The sequence below is a fragment of the Vulpes lagopus genome, chromosome 10, assembly GCF_018345385.1.
Source record: "Vulpes lagopus strain Blue_001 chromosome 10, ASM1834538v1, whole genome shotgun sequence".
Classification (NCBI taxonomy): domain Eukaryota; kingdom Metazoa; phylum Chordata; class Mammalia; order Carnivora; family Canidae; genus Vulpes; species Vulpes lagopus.
In genome coordinates this window covers 72,449,527-72,468,703 of record NC_054833.1, presented here as the reverse complement: position 1 = coordinate 72,468,703, position 19,177 = coordinate 72,449,527, and the positions used below count along the sequence as shown (strand labels likewise).

General features: G+C 41.9%; 1 protein-coding gene across 1 annotated transcript in view; it reads left to right on the top strand.

Annotated features, from left to right (window-relative positions):
- Positions 1 to 19,177, top strand: part of ROR1 (receptor tyrosine kinase like orphan receptor 1) — a 183,606-nt gene that overhangs the window by 127,808 nt on the left and 36,621 nt on the right. The window contains exon 4 of the mRNA XM_041772918.1: positions 17,288 to 17,415. Within this exon, the coding sequence (XP_041628852.1) occupies positions 17,288 to 17,415 (128 nt within the window). The remainder of the gene's footprint in view (positions 1 to 17,287; positions 17,416 to 19,177) is intronic.

Below are 19,177 nucleotides of genomic sequence, written 5' to 3'. Positions count from 1 at the left end.
ATCCCAAATGTTGGATGCCTCTGCCTTCCAACACTGCTCTAAAATAACTTTGTCAAACAAAGCATGAACACTAGGAGTTTCCTGACATTTTCATAACTACGAGCATATGATTTGCAGTTCATATTGAATAACGATGTAAGAAATCTGCCAAGAAAGCTCCAAATACTATTTCCAGCACTGGTTCATAACCAGTTACAGCTGCCTCACCACAGAATGTGAGCACAATAGATTACCAGATTCCGTGGTTCTCGTGCTGGCAAGCTTTGTATTGAGTTACTGGGAGTCACTCTAATGGGGGAAGTCACTCTCCTGGAAAGCATTTAAGATGAATAAAGCTAAGGCTTTAATGTTCTAATGAAAAAATTTGTCAATATTTAAATCAAACGTGTGAACACTAAGTGTTTTTACGTATGTTTGCTCCAGAGGTTTTGAGGTGGTCTTTGGCTTTCCAGACGCAAATAAAGGAGATAGATGCACTGTTAAACTTTCGAACAATGACAAAGAAAAACATGGAGTAATTGCTTCACTCAAAGCCTGCCAGGAGATTAATTGCCTAAGAGATGTATTTTATGCAGTGTCCAAAAACTGCAGAATCTACAGGAGTGCCTTGCTTTCACTAGGAGAAAACATATGTCACCTCTCACCAGAGATGTTTATGTCTTTTCACAAACCTGTCTTTTTTCAACCAAAGACATTCCAACTGGAAATGACTACAAAGCCAGGAGTTGATAGGTTAGGGGTGTTTAGTAATGCTTAAAATAATACCCTTGTGGAGTCCGATACAATTCTGTACCGCGAGCCCTGTGGAACAGCAACCTGGGTGCCAGGACTGCAAAGTCTTTGTGTTTCTGGTTAGAGGCACTGGGGGACGGAGGTGGGAAGTGGTGAGCCTACCTTTGACCTGCCTATTCTGAAACTAACAGATTTGGGGCTACGGGGTTTTTGGGGAGCTAGCTAAGTGCACTAAAGAAATGGTAAGGACCTGCCTTGGTCCACCTTTGAGATCGGATTCAAATGTGGGCTCATGAAGGCTGATGGCGTTGGAATCTGGAGGGAGTCTTTGTGGCTACAGCTAAGAAGCACACAGTGCAGTTTCATAAGCACTGAACAACTGCTACAAACCATGTTGAATGTACTGGGCTCTGCTGAGAGTGAGATCGGGGATGTGTTAAGACTACAAAGAAAAATAGGAATAGCTTCTGTGCTTCAGGAACATTCTTCCTTGTAGAGGAACAGACATATCAACAATCACAGTAGAATGAAGTGTATATAGGATGCTAGAGAAAGCACATGAACTACTCTGGGGGGATTCTAGAAAGAACATTAAAGATAATAGGACTGAGCTAGAATGGTGAGCCAGGTGAAGAAAGGTCAAAATGTGTTTCTCAGAAGGAAGTAACCAGTGCACGAATGTCTGTATTGGCACGATATCCTCAGAAACTATGAGCTGCTCCTTATCACTAGGGCCTGGAGTTCCAAGGGAGGCAGTGGCAGGAGCTGAAGAGGCAGATGGGACCAGTCTTTCAGGGCCTTATAATCCCTGTTAACATGGTAGGACTGTCTCCAGCGGCCCTTATACAGCACAGAGTCACTGCAGTTGTAAACAAGAGATGATCTGGTCTACCTGTTAGGTAGCCCATATTGTGACAGCATGAAAGATCAATCTCCAGGCTAAAGAATGGAGGTAGTGACACCAGTTAGGAGGAGACCACAACTGTCTTGGTGGGACATGATGAGAGCATAAACTAGACTGGACATAAAAGGTTAGAATTGGAAAGAACATACCATATAGTTTGACTTCTATATTCTACAGATGGAGTGACTGAAGACAAAAGAGACCTAGTGACCTATCCAAGGTTAGATGGAAATAAAGTTTGTTGGCAGCTAAATCAGGACCAAGGACCCTGGCCTTCTGATTTCCAGCCCAGTGACTTTTCCACTCAGCAATGCCAAGATCAGTCCCAGCATCCTGCTTGTTAGGTAATGCCCTAGAGAAACTTGAAACTTTACTTGGCCAGCATTTTTCCTGTCAGTATCTAGGAGGTGGGAGCAGTCCTTGCTGGATAGAGAGGACTTCTACCAAGCTGGACTGCCAGGAGGGATCTTTTTTGTTCATCTTCTCTCTGTCTGGCTTTAAATCTCTCCCTTACCTTTTCTACCCTCCTTTCCTCCTCCAGAAAACCTTCTCTGACTACTGCTTAAGAAATTGTCTCCCTTCTGCTGACTCTAAGCACTGGACCACACAAGGGAGCCCTCTTCCTCAAGCTGTTTTTCTCAATATGATGATCTGACTACTGTATTGTTACTAAGCATTGGGACAATTTGGAGGACACGTGGTCCCATAAAATCAAGATCAAGTATTTCCATCCAAATTCCTTCTTTGACCATGTACATATAACCATTTTCTAGAACAGTATTATCTGTGCAGATACTATTTTGTGTCTTTTCTACTAAATTGTATGTGGACACATTCTCATATATATATTTTTTGTTGGTGTTATAGTATTCCTCATAGTGGAAACAGCAGGAAATTTGGAGTGAGTCCTAAGGCTTTGGGCAAGAGTTAATCCCTGAACCTTAGTTTTCTCAACTAGAAAATGTGGAAAATACTACCACCTTGAGGGTTCCTGGCACATGGTAGGTGTACAGAAAACATTCATTCTTCCCTCCATCCCCACCTTTTTGCTGTGGATATTGTTTCTGTGTGGGGCAATATAGTATTTTTGCAAACATCTAGGTATGAATACAAATGATATCCATAGCTAAAAGTCAAAGGTTATTTTTTTTTTAATCTGCCTCAAAGCTGAGGATATCATTGAGCACAGAGAAAGATCTCAATGACTTATGAAGGTAGGTGGAAGAAAGAAGAGAGGAGAAAATCCTTGTAACTTGAGTAGACTAGCTAAAAAGTCTGTGGCCTTTCAATCCTATATTTATTAAAGTGATCAGAATTTACTGTGTACCTGAGGATGGCAGTGTGCTCTATGGAGAGTGTCAGCCATAGGGGTGACACAGATTTCCATTTTAGATGACCCTTTGGTAGCCTCATGGAGGGTAGATGGGAAGAGCAGAAAACTGGAGGCTGACGTCCCATCAGGGGACTGTTACAATGAATCAGCTGAGAGGTGGTGGGTACCCAGGGCAGGAGGGACAAGAGGGCTCAAATTCAAGAAGTGCTTTGGAAGCTAACTTACTTTTTGACTGAGAATGTTGTTACTCACAAAGTTTGCCCCCTTTCCTCTTCTCTTCTTTGTTCTTTCCATTCAGCAGAACTGAATTCACTGGGAGGCTGAGTGGCCAGGCTGGGGAAGTAGAAAAACTGATTATAAATTTCAGGTTGCTAGATGAACTCAGGCTCCCTCTTTGCTGCCACCACAAAGAAGTTAAAATCAAAAGTGAAGGAGATTTAATCCATTCATTAAACATTTTGTTTTGTTTTGTCAACAACTTAACACTTTCTAGGCACAATAGGGACATAGAAGTGACCTGTCCCCATGAAGGTTGTATATAAATAATAAACAAAAGTATCGATACAGAGTATATCAGATGATACTAAGTGCAATGGGTAATAACCAGGCAAGTAAGCACAAGGTGGAAAGTGATAGGCATGAGGTCAGAGAAATGGTGGGGGTGGCAGGAGGCTATGCCAGGATGTTTTAATGACTCCAGTTTTCACTTAGCATGAGAAGGGAAGCCCTGGCTAAGAATGTGAGTAGAAAGACTAGTCATAAGGCTGTTGGGAAAGACCATGTAGAGGTAATGGTGGCCTGAACCAGAGGGTATCAGTAAAGGTGGATTGGGGATAAATTTTAAAGGAAGTGAAAACATGGGCTGATAGTCTAGATAGGGTTATGAGAGAAAGGATAGAGTTAAGGAGAACTCAGATGTTTTTACTGTAAGCAATTGGAAGGAAGGAATTATTATTTACTGGGATGAAGAACGCAAGAATGGTCTTGGCAGAAAATAGAGTTCAATTTTGGACATGCTGAGTTTGAATTCCTTTTAGATACCCAAGTGGGTATGGAGGCTGAAGTTCAGAGAGTATTCTCAGCTCGAGATATGAATTTGGGAGTCCTTAGCACAGAAATGGTCACTTAAAGCTAGAAGGGGGTGCCTGGGTGGCTCAGAGGGTTAAACGTCTGACTCTTGATTTAGGCTCAGGTCATGACCTCAGGATCATGAGATCATGAGATCTAGCTCTGCAAGGTGCTCCATGCTGGGTGTGGAGTCTGCTTAAGATTCTCTCTGTCCTTCTCCCACTGCCCCTTCTCTGCATGCTCTCTCTCTCTAAAAAATATATATATATATATATATATATATATATATATATATATATATATATATATATTATAAATTAAAATAAAAAATAAAGCTAGGAGATGAGAATATTAGGTTCAGAGTGAGAGCAGGAGAAAGAGGTCTGAGGACTGAACATCAAGCTCTCAATGACTGAAATCTTAAACTAGCAAAGGAGACCAAGAAGACACAGCCAGAAAAGTAAGAGGAAAATCGAGAGAGAACAGTATCCTGGAAGCCAAGTGAAGCAAAGTGTTTCAAGGAGTGATGAGCTGTGTCAAATGCTGCTGCTAAGTCAATAAAGATAAAGACTGGAAATTTACTATTGAATTTAGTAACATGGAGATTATTGACCTTGACAAGAGCTCTTTCAGTGGATTGAAAGGCAAAGCCCTGATGGGGGTTGGCCCAAGAGTAAGTGAAAGGACTGGGAAAAACAGATGTAGATAACTCCTTTGAGAGAAGTATTGCTATAAATAGGAGCAGAAAAACATGGAGGTAGCTGAACAGGGACACAATCCAAGAAGGATTTGTTTTAAAATGGGAGTTAGGGACACCTGGGTTGCTCAGTCAGTTGAGTGTCCAACTCTTGATTTTTGGCTCGGGTGATTTCAGGGTCATGGGATCGAGCCCCACATGGGACTCCACACTCAGCAGGGAGTCTGCCTCTCTCTCTCCCTCCCTTTCCCTCTGCCCATTCCCATGGTCATGCGTGCGCTCTCTCTCTCTCTCTCTGAAGAAATAAATCTTTAAAAGGAAAAAATAAGAGACGTCTAGGTGGCGCAGTAGATTAAGCAGCCAACACTTAGTTTTGGCTGGGGTTGTGGTCTCAGGGTCGTGAGATTGAGCACGCCCTACCCCCGCAATTGGGCTCCATGCTAAGTGCAGAGTCGGCTTGAGATTCTCTCTGCCCCTCCTACTCATGCTCTCTAAATAAATAAATAAATCTTCTTTAAAAATTAAAAAAAAGAAAAGAAAAAAGAAAATGGTAGATATTATAGCACATTGGTGTATTGAGAGAAATGATCCAATAGAGATTGGGGAAATGGTGATTAACAGAAAAGGAACAATTGTCAGATAAACAGAAAAGGAACAATTGCCCATGAATAGGTGAGGGGGTGAGGTGAGATCCACCTGTGCAAGGCAACGGTTGGGCCCATCCACTGTAATGGGATGGGAAGCAGTTTAGGGAGCAGACCAAGTAGGATAGAAGTGGCAGTTTAATCAAAATTCTCTTCCCTGAGTCTAGACCTCTCTAACTTACTTCATAAGCCATACTCACACATGCATAATTTTACACATGACCAATCTTTGGTACAATGAGAAGGAACTACAAGATATGAATTATTAAAAAGGAGTGGGAGAAAGAGTTTCCAGGTAAATATCTAAGTCAGCATAAGTATGACAAGGGTGAGGATTTTTGTCTGCTTTCTTCTTGCCATGCCTAGAATAGTGCCTGGTATATAGTAAGCAAATCAGTACATATTTTTAGATTAAGTAAAACAGAAAGGGACATTATACTTCATAAACAACTATCATGAGCAAATACTTTGCATACGTTATTTTGTTTAACATGCCAGCTAAACACATATGGTGACAGAGGCTCCGAGAGATTACATACCTAGCCCAAGGCCACATGCAGTTAGAAAGCACCTGTTAAGATTGAACCCTGAATGTTTGTGGGTCTCCAAAGGCATGCTCTTTCCACTACACTGCATTCTGTCCATCTGCTACTCAGTGAACTCAGTCAAGTCACACAGCCACTCACTCTTGGTTCTCTCACCTTTAGAAAGAGTTGGGCCAGATGCCTGTAAAGTCCCATTCCAATTGAATGACTCCATGTGATGGTAGGCTCAGGGAACAGCTACAGGCATGTTGCCTGCCCTGAGTTCACAGTCCCCTTTCACACCAACTCTGCCAGCAATCTCATACCATTTTCTACCACCTCTGATGCCGGCTCAGCTCTTTCCATTGAAACAGCTAGATGGTCTATACTCCATCTCCATACTCTAGATGTGTCTTGGGTTTATTGCAAGTCCTTATGGGTGATTATGACTCCTGCCCTTTCAAGCTGAACCTATCATCTTGGGCCCTAATCCATAGCCTCTGATCTCCAATCCCACCATTTGAAACACTGTGACTAATCACATCACTTTCTGGTGTCCTTTTGATTTCTTTTTTCTATTTTTTTCCTTTTGTTTTCAAGATGAAACCCAAGATTTGAATGCACAGGGCAGGTAATGGAATCATGAACTCTTTACTTTCCCTGACTTCACAGGTTAAGGCCCAACCCTTGGACTTATCCTGCCTCCCTCCTCCCATTACTCCCATTTTGCCTTACTCTACCTCTGACTCCACTTACCTTGGCTAGCATTACCACAGTTGATCCCTGAACAACACAAGTTTGAACTGTGGGCCCACTTCGAGGCAGGTTATTTTCAATAAATATAGTATTGTATTATAAATGTGTTTTCTCTTATGATTTTCTTTTTTTATCTCTTATGATTTTCTTAATAATGTTTTCTCTAGCTTACTTTATTATAAGAATATAGTATATAATCCCCATAACATAAAATATGTGTTAATTAACTGTTTGTGTTATCAGTAAGGCTTCTGGTCAACAGTAGGCTATTAGTAGTTAAGTTTTTGGGGGAATCAAATGTTATATACAGATCTTCAACTGTACAGGGTTCAGCTCCCCAGCCCCTGTGTTGTTCAAGGATCAACTGTATTTTATCCACGATTTGTTGATTTATTCCTCTTTTAAACTACCTCCTCCAGAAGCCTTCCCAGCCTTAACTGGATGCCCCTTCTTTTATTCTCAGCTCAAAGGTTCCACAAACTTGTTGGCTGAAAAGGAAAAGGAATGGAAAGAGAGAGAGAGGGAAGAGGAAGAGTAACTGTATTTATCACACTTATATTTCTCTTTTACTAGACTGTAGAGTCCTGGTGAACAGGGATTATATTGTTAACTCCTGAATATCAAAACTAAGAGCCCCCTCCTCCCACTAATCCATCCCTATTCCATATTTCTCCTTGAAGAACCCACCAGATTTCACAATTATTTTTCAGAGACCTCTTGTCTAACAGATATCACTGGTCTAATTACTATATTCCCATTCGGTGCATCACAAATCCATCCTTATTTTAACATGAATTTCTGCGTCTACTACAATTTTTTAAAATGTGTAACATTCTAGACTTGACAGGGACACCTCTGTATTGCCTTATTTTGGATTGGGGTCAGGAAAGCAGTGAGTTCACCATTGCTTTTCATTGTGATAGTCTTTCATAATTGCTTTTTATGACAGTCTTTCATAATTGCCATCCACAGAAGGGGTGGGAAACAAAGCTGAGCGGAAACAGAAAAGCAAGAATTGGGGATTGGGTTTCACCCCACTTCTGAGTAGCAATATGAAATTAAACCCTCCTAAGAAGTCCCTAAATTCCCTTTACCACTTTCCACAGACCTTCTTTTTTTTTTCAACCCAGAGCCAAAGGCATAAAAGGAAAGTGAAAAGCAAATCAAAGCAATCCTAGTAACATTTGTGATAGAAAATCTGACCAGATTGGTATGTGTGAATTTCAAATTATTCTAAACTCCTTTTATTCTCAATGGGCAAATTTAGGGGTCATTTGAATGCCCGATATTTGGAGAACTGCCAAAAAATATCCAAAGAGTTTCTAATGAGAAGTCAGCAGTGGGGACAGGGGCTGAGTCTGGGGGCTCCAAGTTGCACCTAAGTGTTCCCAGCTCCAGCCCAAGGTTGACAAGCAAAGTAGGCCCTTCATAGGAGGAAGAGTGAAAACACCCCAGGACTTCGTAGAAGGTACAAGGCAAACCTACCACAAAAACCTCAGCAAATAGGAGAGGGCAAAAATCACTCAATCTTTTATTAGTGATCTTCATATTCTTTCAAATAGGTACTAGGGCAGTCCTATCATTTCAGATGTGTGTTTAAATAATAATAAAATATATTACATGCATAATTTTCCCTCAAATTGCATTTGTGAGATACAAGCCTGGGTAATTCTGCTCCTTTTCCAAAGTGAAATGCAACCCTTGTATTTCCAAACATCGTTATGAAGCAAAGCCAGTACCTTCCCATTTCTAAGTTGGATACAACTAACTATTATGTGCTGCTCTGGAAACTATGACAGAACATTATTCATCTGTTTGTTTTAATGGTTCATGGCCAAAGAAAAAAAACTTTTAAAATTTAAATTTTTAAAAAAGATTTTAGTTACTTATTTGAGAGAGAAAGAAAAAAAAAGAGAGAGCGAACAGGGGGAGGAGCCCAGAGAGGGGGACAAGCAGTCTCCACGCTGAGCAAGGAGCCCAACACAGGACTTGATCCCATGACCCTGAGACCACAACCTGAGCTGAAACCAAGAGTTGTATGCTTAACTGACTGAGCCACTGAGGCGCCCTTTAAAACTTAATTTTTAAAGCAAAAAAGTGATGTGAGAAAGAGTAAGGGACGCTTTTGCTAAGGAAATAAATGTTAATAATTGTCAGTGTCCAGGTATGGGAAACAGCACATGATACTTGACACAGTCACCTCAGGAGGACTCTCATGCTCACAGAGGCATTGTAGTGAGAGAAGAGATGTTAGGAGTTAGGTGAGTTCTCAGCCTGAGAAATTGAGATCTTCTCTGTGAGTCATTGCCCCTCTGGGTTGATGGGCCTGAATTGGCTTACTTTGAAAACTGACCCTTAAGGTCAGGTGTGTTAACTCATTATCTTCTTTGATGCCCACATATAGATTGGTCTTTAGAGAACACAGTTTGTGAGATAAGTTTGGGATCACATATTTAACCTGTAATCTCTTGGTCACAGCCAGCCTCAGGCAAAGTCTACTCTTGGCGCTCCAGACACCTCCCCTTCCCGGACTCTCACCTTCCCTCCTTCATTCTGACCAGCTCTTTCCGTATCTCCATCTGTATTTGTCCTGATGCCCCTTCTCTGAGGGTGTATACTTACAGCCGAAGAGAATTAAATTATTTTCTGTCCTTCTGGTTCACAGTTAACCAAAGATACTTCATGGCCCAGAGTCTTCTCAGAGGCCCTATGTTGGGCTCCATGCTTAGCATGGAGTCTGCTTGTCCCTCTCCCTCTACTGCCCCCCTTGCTCAGTCTCTCTCTCTCTCTCTCTCTCTCTCTCAAATAAATAAATGAATAAAATCTTTAAGAGAGAGAGTGAGAGAGATGTGACTGTACCTGTCAAGGGAGAACCTTGTTTCTGAGATGGAAAGTTTTGCACCCAGACCTAAGAGCTGGCCCTGGAGAGCACAATGTGTGTGGGTTTGCCATGGCTCTGCTTTTAACTGAGCAGCTCATATTAGTGGCCTGATTTACAAATTTTGTAAGGTATACTTTCCATCTACCTGTTGCCATGATGGTCTCTTGAGCAGGCACTGGTAAGTTATTATTGCTTCTCCAGAATAGATAATTTCATAGAGACAGGAAGCAGATTGGTGCTTACTAGGAGCTGGGGAGTGGGAGAAATAAGAAATAACTACTCAATGAGTATGGAGTTTTATTTTGCTATGATGACAATATTTTGATACTAAATAGAGAAAAAAAAGGAAGAAATTACTTCCCAAATGAGAGAGGATAACTCACAGTTGCTAAATTGCTCTCTGGAGCACCCCTAGGGATACTCTACACATCTAGAAATACTTTGCTTTCCTTCAGACCAAGATTCAGAGCTTTGAGGGCAGGCAATTTGATGTGATTTCATCTTCATGGCTCAAAATGGAGATCTTAAGGGGCATAGAGTGCGGTTAATTCAAAAGTGTTGGATTATTTCCTTCACTGTGATCTGCATACAGGAGGTTGCCATACTGTGGGCTTGTAGGCCACTCTCTCTGGCATTCTGGTTGGAGAGCCACAAGAATCAGAACAAAGAAACCTAATGATACTGCAAAATTGGCAATGCTTGCAGCAGTTTAGTCTGCTTGGAAGCAACCCATAAAGCCATCCCCAAAACTTCTCCCTGGATCTGAAGCTTGAAATTCCAACCATTGGCACTCTCCCAAGGTCCCTCAACCTTGTCCCTTGGGTATATATAAATAAATATTTTTAACTGAGGTGAAATTCGCATAGCATTAAAAATTAACCATTTTAAAGTGAGCCATTGGATAGCAGTTAACACATTCACAATGTTGTGTAACTACTACCTCATATCCAGTGTCAAAATATTTTTCTCATAGCAAAATAAAGCTTCATACCCATTGAGTTGTTACTCCCTATTTCTCCCTCCCCGGGGCCTTGGTAACTACCAATCTGCTTTCCATCTCTATGAATTTACCTATTCTGTATATTTTATGTAAATGGCATCATTAAAATATGTGACCTTTCATGTCTGGTTTATCTCATTTCAAGATTCATCCATGTCAAGTTGCAATCCTGGGGTCCTGGGATGGAGTCCTGCATCAGGCTCCCCACAGGGAGCTTGCTTCTCCCTCTGCCTGTGTCTCTGCCTCCCTCTGTGTGTCTCTCACAAATAAATAAATAAAATCTTTAAAAAAACAAAAACTGCTTCCATGTTATAGCATGTTTCAGTACTTCATTCCTCTTTTTATAGCTGAATAGTAGTCTATCATGTGTATCTACCGCTTTTTGGCTAGTGCTGCTATGAATATCTGTATTCAAGTATTTGGTTTTTTTTTTTTTTAATTTTTATTTATTTGTGATAGTCACAGAGAGATAGAGAGAGAGGCAGAGACATAGGCAGAGGGAGAAGCAGGCTCCATGCACCGGGAGCCCGATGTGGGATTCGATCCCAGGTCTCCAGGATCGCGCCCTGGGCCAAAGGCAGGCGCCAAACCGCTGCGCCACCCAGGGATCCCTGTATTCAAGTATTTGAATACCTGTTTACTATTTTCTGGGTTGAGTAAGATTTTATAGTTTGTAAAATACCTTTACACTCATTCTCTTCCCACTAAGGAGAGGCATGCATTTTAACTGGTCTTATTCCCCCAAAGGGGAACTTTTTAAGGGCCTAACTCACCAATAAGTCTGTTAGGCCTACCCATGCTCCAGTGTAAAATCTAAAGAGGAAGAAAGTGGCTTCCAGTTTGGAGGGTGCTTCTGGCATGTCCACGGGCTAGCCTGGGACAGCCGCACATCTATTACATCTGGTTCAGTTGTTGATCAGTCAGGCAGCGGGTCTCCGTTTCCACTTCTGAAGGTCTGAAGGGAGATGGTTCTTGGCAGCATCCTTTCCCTCATTCAGCAGGTTTTCTGAGTTGTGCACTGTGCTGGGTGGGAGCGGAATCAGACATGGTCCTTGCCTTAAAGTGGTCGCAAGGTGGACAGTAACCATACAAACCTAATATGGAGTCAGAGGTATGATGTGTGATAAAGAAGCCGGCCTGGGTGGAGGTCAGTGACTAACTCTTGGGGGGAGCTTAGCATTTGGATCTTGAAGACAAGAAGACATTCACAGAGTGAGAACAAGGGTGGAAGGCATTCTAGGCCTCAGGAAGAGTGTAAGCCAAGTCAGAGGAACAGCAAACTTGCCTTCCCTGTTTTGAGACTAGCAGAGTCATTCATGTAGCCAGTATGATCAAGTTCATAGGCTTGACTGGCAGGAGCAAGGTAGGAAAAGTGGGAGGGCCTAGACTATGAAAGGCCTTGTAGGCTGTATGCAGGAACCTGAAATGAGTAGGAAACTATCATTTTAGGCAGGAAATGAGGTGATCGGGTCTGTGTTTGAAAAGATCACTTTGTGAAGAGGAGAGTAATGAACCAGATGACAGAGGTGCCCTCTATTGGTGAGCCTCATACCTTCCATCCTCAGCCCACCTTCTGGGTCATCCTGGCTTGAAGCTGGGCCCATACCTGCCTTCTTCCAACACAGACCTCTCATCCGCTGCCCCAGCCTGCCTTCCTATATGGTTTTCGATAAAGATGACAGTGCCCGCGGCAGCTAGCAAAAATCAATCTACACTGAAGTCTTCCCAACCAAATAGGTCATCTCTCCTGGAAGCGTTTGAATTTAGAAGTAGGCCAAGCCTCAAACAAATAAGTGAATTGTTAGTGAAGGCAATTCAGCCACCCAGGGAGAGACCCAGAGGGAGTGTTCTAGGGTTGTTATTAAGATGAAAGGAGATCATCTGATGGCTTACCTAACCCCCTCACCCCATAGCATCTCCAGGTCTTTCTGTGCACAGTAAGGTTTCCACCTCTCCCCCTGTAAGATTTTTATTTTGAAATATTTTTATACTTAAGAAAAGTTGTAAAAATAGTACAGAGAGTTTCCATATGTCCTCCCCATTCTTCCTAATGTTAATGTCTTGCATAAACATAGTGCGATGATCAAAAGTAAGAAGTTATTGGGGTGCTTGGGTGGCTCAGTAGATTAAGCATCTGACTTTTTTTTAAGATTTTATTTATTCATAGAGACAGAGACAGAGACGCAGGCAGAGGGAGAAGCAGGCTCCATGCAGGGAGCCCCACATGGGACTCGATCCCGGGTCTCCAGGATCACACCCCAGGCTGCAGGCAGCACTAAACCGCTGCGCCACAGGGGCTACCCAGCATTTGACTCTTGATCTCAGCTCAGGTGTCGATCTCAGGGTTGTGAGTTTAAGCCCCACTCTGGACTCCACACTGGGTGCAGAGCCTACATTTAAAAAAAAAAAAAAAAGGAAGAAATTATCATTGGTACAATACAAACTACTCTATAGGCCTTATTTGAATTATGCCAGTTTTCCCAGTCATATTTCAGGGTTTCCTTTGAAATCATATATCTAAGCCAATCATTGAGTTTGTTCTCTTGTGTCCCTTAAATTGAGGCAGCCTTCGGAAAGCCTGCCCATCCTGGAAGCTGAAAAGAGCAGTCATGGGCCTCTCGTGGTCCAAAATTGGCACAACTCTGTTTGGGCATTCCTTAGGGTGTTCTACATCTTTTCACTTTCCCAATCCCATGCACCCACTCATCCTTTCTCCTCCTTTCTCTCTGCTCCCAAAACTACAGATAGTCTCCACATGCCCCATACCATGCAATGCACCTTTTATCATCATAATTCTCTGCTTTAGTCACCGACCTGAGAAATTGAGCCAGGAACTTGTGGCTATTGATTTTCATTGTCACTATAAAACTACCTTGGGTTGTGACTTGCGGTGGCCGCATTTCCTTTCACTGGTCTCTAGAGGGCCCTGGATGGGACACCCCTACTGCTGCCATGTTGGTTATGGTGACCCTTAGCCCTGTATGACTATCTCTCATAAGATCCTTCCACCTCCATGGTCTCCCGTGGAGAAGGTGATAGGGATTGGCAACATGGTACCTAAATTACTTTTGTGAAAAACATGAGTCCCCATCACAAAGCACCCCTGCTTCTTGACATCAAGTTGAGGTAGCTGGCACATGTTGGTGCCAGCCATTGTGATAAACGTGCAAAATTCCATTTGCCTGTTCACTATGCACCCTTCTTCTCTGTACAAAGAATGCAGCCTTGGGCATACTCACTGCAAGTGCCCTTGCCCTTTTGCTGCCATGTGCTCCATTATTTTAATTTTGCTCCGCAAAATTAATGATGAAAGAAGTATGAGCTGGGGAAAAGCATAGAGCTGATGAATGTTGGAGGAGCACTGGTTTCCCTCCAGCCAAAGCCAGCAGGAAAAATGGGATGCATGAAACGTGACTGTGACTCTATGTTCAACAGAAAACCTTGTCACCACCCAGAAAACACCCAAGCATCTTCACAGCAGAAAGCCCCTCTAAGCAGTACAAACACTTTCATAAACCATTTGGAGGGAAGCTGTATAGCATGGTTGCAAGCACTAGTTTTAGACAAATCTAGCTCTTCTACTTGCTATGTATATTTAGACAGGTTCTTTGCTCTTTCTGACTCTCAGCTTTCTCATCTGTAAAATGGGAATGAATACACCTTCACCTTTTTTATAAGATGATTGTCAGGATTCATTTATTTAATATCAATTGTATGTGTACACAGAATTTAACAGTTCCTGGTACAGAAAAAAAGGCTCATTTTAAAGCCTCTTATTTATGATTAGGCTGATATAATTAAAAGTAATACTGAAAAGCAGAACATCATGATAGATCCAACAACGTGATGTAGTGGCTTAAGCTTATATGTTAAGTTCAAATCCTAGCTCCACCTATAATTGGCTTTGTGCATTTGACCCAATTATTTCTCTGAACCTGAATCTTTCCCTCTGTAAAATAAGGATTATAATACCACATAAGGGGCTACTTGGAAGAAAGCACTTAGCATAGTACCCAGCACGGAGAGTGTCAGACACTTAATAGAGGTTTGTTTTTCTAGTGCTGTGGTTCTTGACCACATGCAAATCACCCGAGAGCTTTTCAAAAAGCATGCATGCCTATGCTGCATCCCCAGAGAGTGTGATTTAATGGGTCTGAGGTGGGGCTTAGGCGTTGGTATTTTTCAAAAACTTTCTGAGGAGATTCTTCAGAGCAGCCGGGAACTATTCCCTAGCAGATGACATTACACACTGTTGTTTTGTTTTGTTTTGTTTTGCTTTTTATATCTGTCCCCAAAAGGCTGGTCAAAATATCAGGAATTCTGGGCACAGTCAAAAATTCAATACACCTGCAGTGCTAAGCCCTTGATAAGAAATATGCAGCCAAGGAACTGCATTCCTTTTCATTATGAAAAAAAAAAAAAAAAGGATTCAAAGAGTCTTTTTAGAGTCTTGAACTGGAAAGGTGGTAAGAAGTTTAGCCTAAGCCTCACACATAAAATATGGGAACTCCCAGTAGGTTAGGGATTTATATCTGGGGGTAATTCCAGAGTTTTGTCCTCCCAAGAGATATAAATTGAGGCCTTGAGAGTTTAATGTGGGGGAGGAAGAAGTGTTCTCATAATGACACCTTAAAAGTCCAGGGCTCTGCTAATGCCTAGGGATAGAAAAGCATCATCTGTAATAGCAGGGGGTGGTGTGGAAGTACTTTCTGGTCTCAGTACTTTGGTTTCCAAGACCCAAGGCTAGGTCATCGAGAAACTTCTTTCTCCCCATAGGTTTATGGTATTAGTTACCCAATAAAAGTGGGGTTAATTTTACAACCCAAGTAAAATTTAAGCCAAAAAGGCTTCAACATTACTCTAGGATTTATGAAAGTAAACATGTGAAGTGCTTGCAGGATTTTACAACATTAAAATTTCAATGTCTTCATGTCAGGTATATGATATATTCATTTGTATGTGTATTTAAAGGTTATGTTTATAAGAGCTTTGCAATACACACTGTTTTGGGGAACTAACGTGAAGATACTTCCCCCATGTCCACCTTCAAAATGACTGTTACCGTGAATGGGGAGTAGAGAGACTCTAGAAACTGGTCTTTTAATAATTAGCTTTATCAGATTTCTTTCACTTGGTTTCCTGTGATAGTTGGGCTCTCTAGACTCCCACATTTGTGGCCCTAGACTGACTACAGTCCATTTCACAGAGTAGGAGCTTAGTAAATAATTGTCCTTTAAATAAGTGTCTTCTTTGGTAATCGTAAATACTTCAATAGTAAGCACATGTGACTCCTGCATGTGTAGCACTTTTTAAAAAGCGTTTACATTATTTCATAGGCTTCTCATGACTTTCACTTATAGGATAGAAAGGCCAATGATTATCTTCATCTTATAGATAAGAAATCCATAGCTCAGAGGACTCAGAGAGATTGCCTAAGGACATGCAAATGTTAAACCCAGGAAGACAATTTCCTTCTCCTGACTTTTGCTCCAAAGAGGAAAAGTGATAATTCTTTCCAAAGATTTTATTTATGTATTTGAGAGAGAGAGAGAGAGCATAGAAAGAGAGAAAGCATGAGTGGTGGGGATTGGCAAAGGGAGGAGAAGCAGGCTCCAGGGTGAGCCTTATGCAGGGCTCCATCCCAGGACCCTGGGATCATGACCCGAGCCAGAGGCAGACACTCAACCGACTGAGCTACCCAGGTGCCCTGGAGAAGTGATATTTTTATTCAGACAAGGTATTGATTCCAGCCAGATTAACAGAGGAGGAGCATCCAGGGTGAAGTCAGTCTAAAAGTGTGGCAGGTGGCCTTTTGTTCGGCTGTGGTCGGCTTTTGAGAACCAGCTGGATATTCTATGCTCTGGTGTCTTGTGCTTATCATAGGCCTTGTGGGATGTTATAGCCTCTGTCCTTTCAAGCTGAATCTGCCACCTTGGGTCCTATCTCCAGCCTTAGATCTCCAGCCATTTGCCACACTGTCACTTAACCACACTATCTGGCATCCCCTTGTCTTCAGCATGAAATCTACTTCCCCTCCTTTTTTATTATCATAATTTCGAGGCAACAAAAAATTTTTAAGATTATTTGTAAAGTTTTCAGGGATCACGAAAGCAAGATTTTCAGTGATATGTTTTCTAGAGTTCCTGGAACTTAGTGACTCATTTGAAATTGTGCAGTCCCTGGGTTGCCTGGACCTCTCTGTGCACTGTAGAGATAATGGATCTTCAGCAGTGTAGAGCCACATAACTGCACTGCCCTCTGGTTTCTTTCCAGCTGCACCAAGCTTCTCACCCCATGGAGCCTCCTAATTGACACATCAGTTGGAGTGGATCTTGTGGATAATGTGCCCACGCCTTTGTAGCAAATGAAGCAGAAATAATCTGTGCTTTAAAAAAAAAAATACTGTAGAACATGTGCCCAGATTCCCAACTCATTTCCTCTTTACTTTTATAACTACATCATCTTCCAGCCCACCACCAGCTGCGAAAATAAAAGTGCTTTCTCCCATATTTAAGGATGATTTTGCGCTTCAGAATGATTTTCGGGGGGTGAAGGAAGCTTGACCAACGTGACCAGCAGATGTTTTAAGTGATGGATGGAACTGAGGAAAAGCGGACTCCTTAATGCAGCCTTTGGGATACTGTGCTCAGCTTCTCCCCCTAGCGACCGTTTTGGGCATCACACAGTCAGAGCCAACTGGGTGTGAATGCGCTGCACCAGCTAATTAATATCTGTGCTCTGTTTTTAGAGATGAGTATGAAGAAGATGGGTTCTGTCAGCCATACAGAGGAATCGCATGTGCAAGATTTATTGGCAACCGCACCGTTTATATGGAGTCCTTGCACATGCAAGGGGAAATAGAAAATCAGATCACGGGTAGGTAACACCAAGGAAATTGTATGGATACCTTGTGTAACTCTTCCTCACCAAACGCTTTCTTGAGCTCTTCTCTTGCCAGAGGATCAGGCTAGGCAGAAGGGTTAGGAGCAGAACCACAAAGCAGCCGAAGAGAGGATCTGTGTGCTCTGGAATGTACATTAGACTGCTTTCTTCATTTGTCTGAATCGGAAGTATCTTTTCAATGGAAATCTCACAGTGAGGCGCTTTCTAGCACACAGGAGTGAAGTAGTGTAGGCCACCCTGTACAATTTTGCACACCTGGTTCTGCTGGTTAGTGTGTAGTTATGCCTGGGTGCCATGAAGCCTTGCAAGCCATTAAAATTGCCTTTATGCTTCCTGTGTGGAGCCTGCTTCTCCCTCTGCCTGTGTCTCTGCCTCTCTCTCCCTCTCTCTATGTATCTCATGAATAAATAAATGAAATCTTTAAAAGTAAAAAAAAAATTGCCTTTATAGGATTCTCATAAGGTTGCCAGCTTTAGCAAATAAAAATACAGGACACCCAGTTACATTCGAATTCCAGATAAACGATGGAGAACTTCTTAGTGTAAGTATGCTCCAAATGTTTACCTGAAATTCACATGTGATGAAGTACCTTGTAGTTTCTGGTGACCTTCGGGTTTATGAGGCAAGAACAAACTTGAGACAGGCACACAGAACAGCAAAGAGTCTAGAAATTATGTCCCATGAGGAATACGAAGGAACTAAGGGGAGGCCAGGGGAGCTATTTAACCTGGAGAAGCAACTACGAAAAGCTGTGGTTGCCACAAGCTAGAGAACTTTGAGGAGGAAGGATTCTGAAAGGCCAGAGGACAGAAAAAGGATTGTTGGGGAGGGGGCTGTTTAAGACACATTTCATCCTAATATAAGGACATTTTAACGTACTTTTTACTACGTATTTGCAAAAATAAGTGGGAGTTCCAGTGTAAATATTTCATCACCCATTTATAATAATGCTCTCTTAGACATTTTTGATGGAACTCTGCTTACTGGAAAATATTATAGTTTAAAAAAAAAGCCATTTATTTTTCTTTAACTCGACATTTCCCAAACCTGTTCAGCCCTGGAACCCTAGTTTCTCAAACACTATGAATGTTCTACAGAATGAATGTTGGGAGGAACATACATTGGGAAACAGTGTACCAACCACCCCTAGACTGTCTTGTGAGGTACAAGCTCCTCGTCAATGCAAAGGGAGGCAGGTATACTCTTTTTGTACACGTACTCATTAAGAAGTTAGGCTAAGTGACCACTAACACACACACACACACAGAACAACGGAGTTGTGCTTTTTAAGAACTTCCAAGAGAATTGCCTCATTTTCAGAAGATGCAATAGGAAGTATCGAAGGCACAAAGAAATTAAACAAGTTTCCCAGTCATCTACCTCAGAGGCAAGTCACAGAACTAAATCCTGTGATCAGGCTCCGCCACCACAGACAACAGGTTCAGCCCTGCAGCTGTCAAATGTTTTAGAAGCTTCATAAAACTAATAAAAAGTACCGGATGAAAAACAAAGTTCTGTTGCTTTGTAGTAAAAATGAAAAATATATTGCGCTTTAACCTAATTAATTCTTTTTTTATTGGGAAACGGGACATATGTAACTTAATCCTGTTTTTTTAACTTTGTAGTCAAAATGATTTTTTTCAAGCCAGTGAAAGTAAAGCCGCTGGGACATCTGAACCAAATCTCTTCTTGGCCTTGTCTGGTTGAGTACAGCGGATTCCTTCTCATGTGTGTT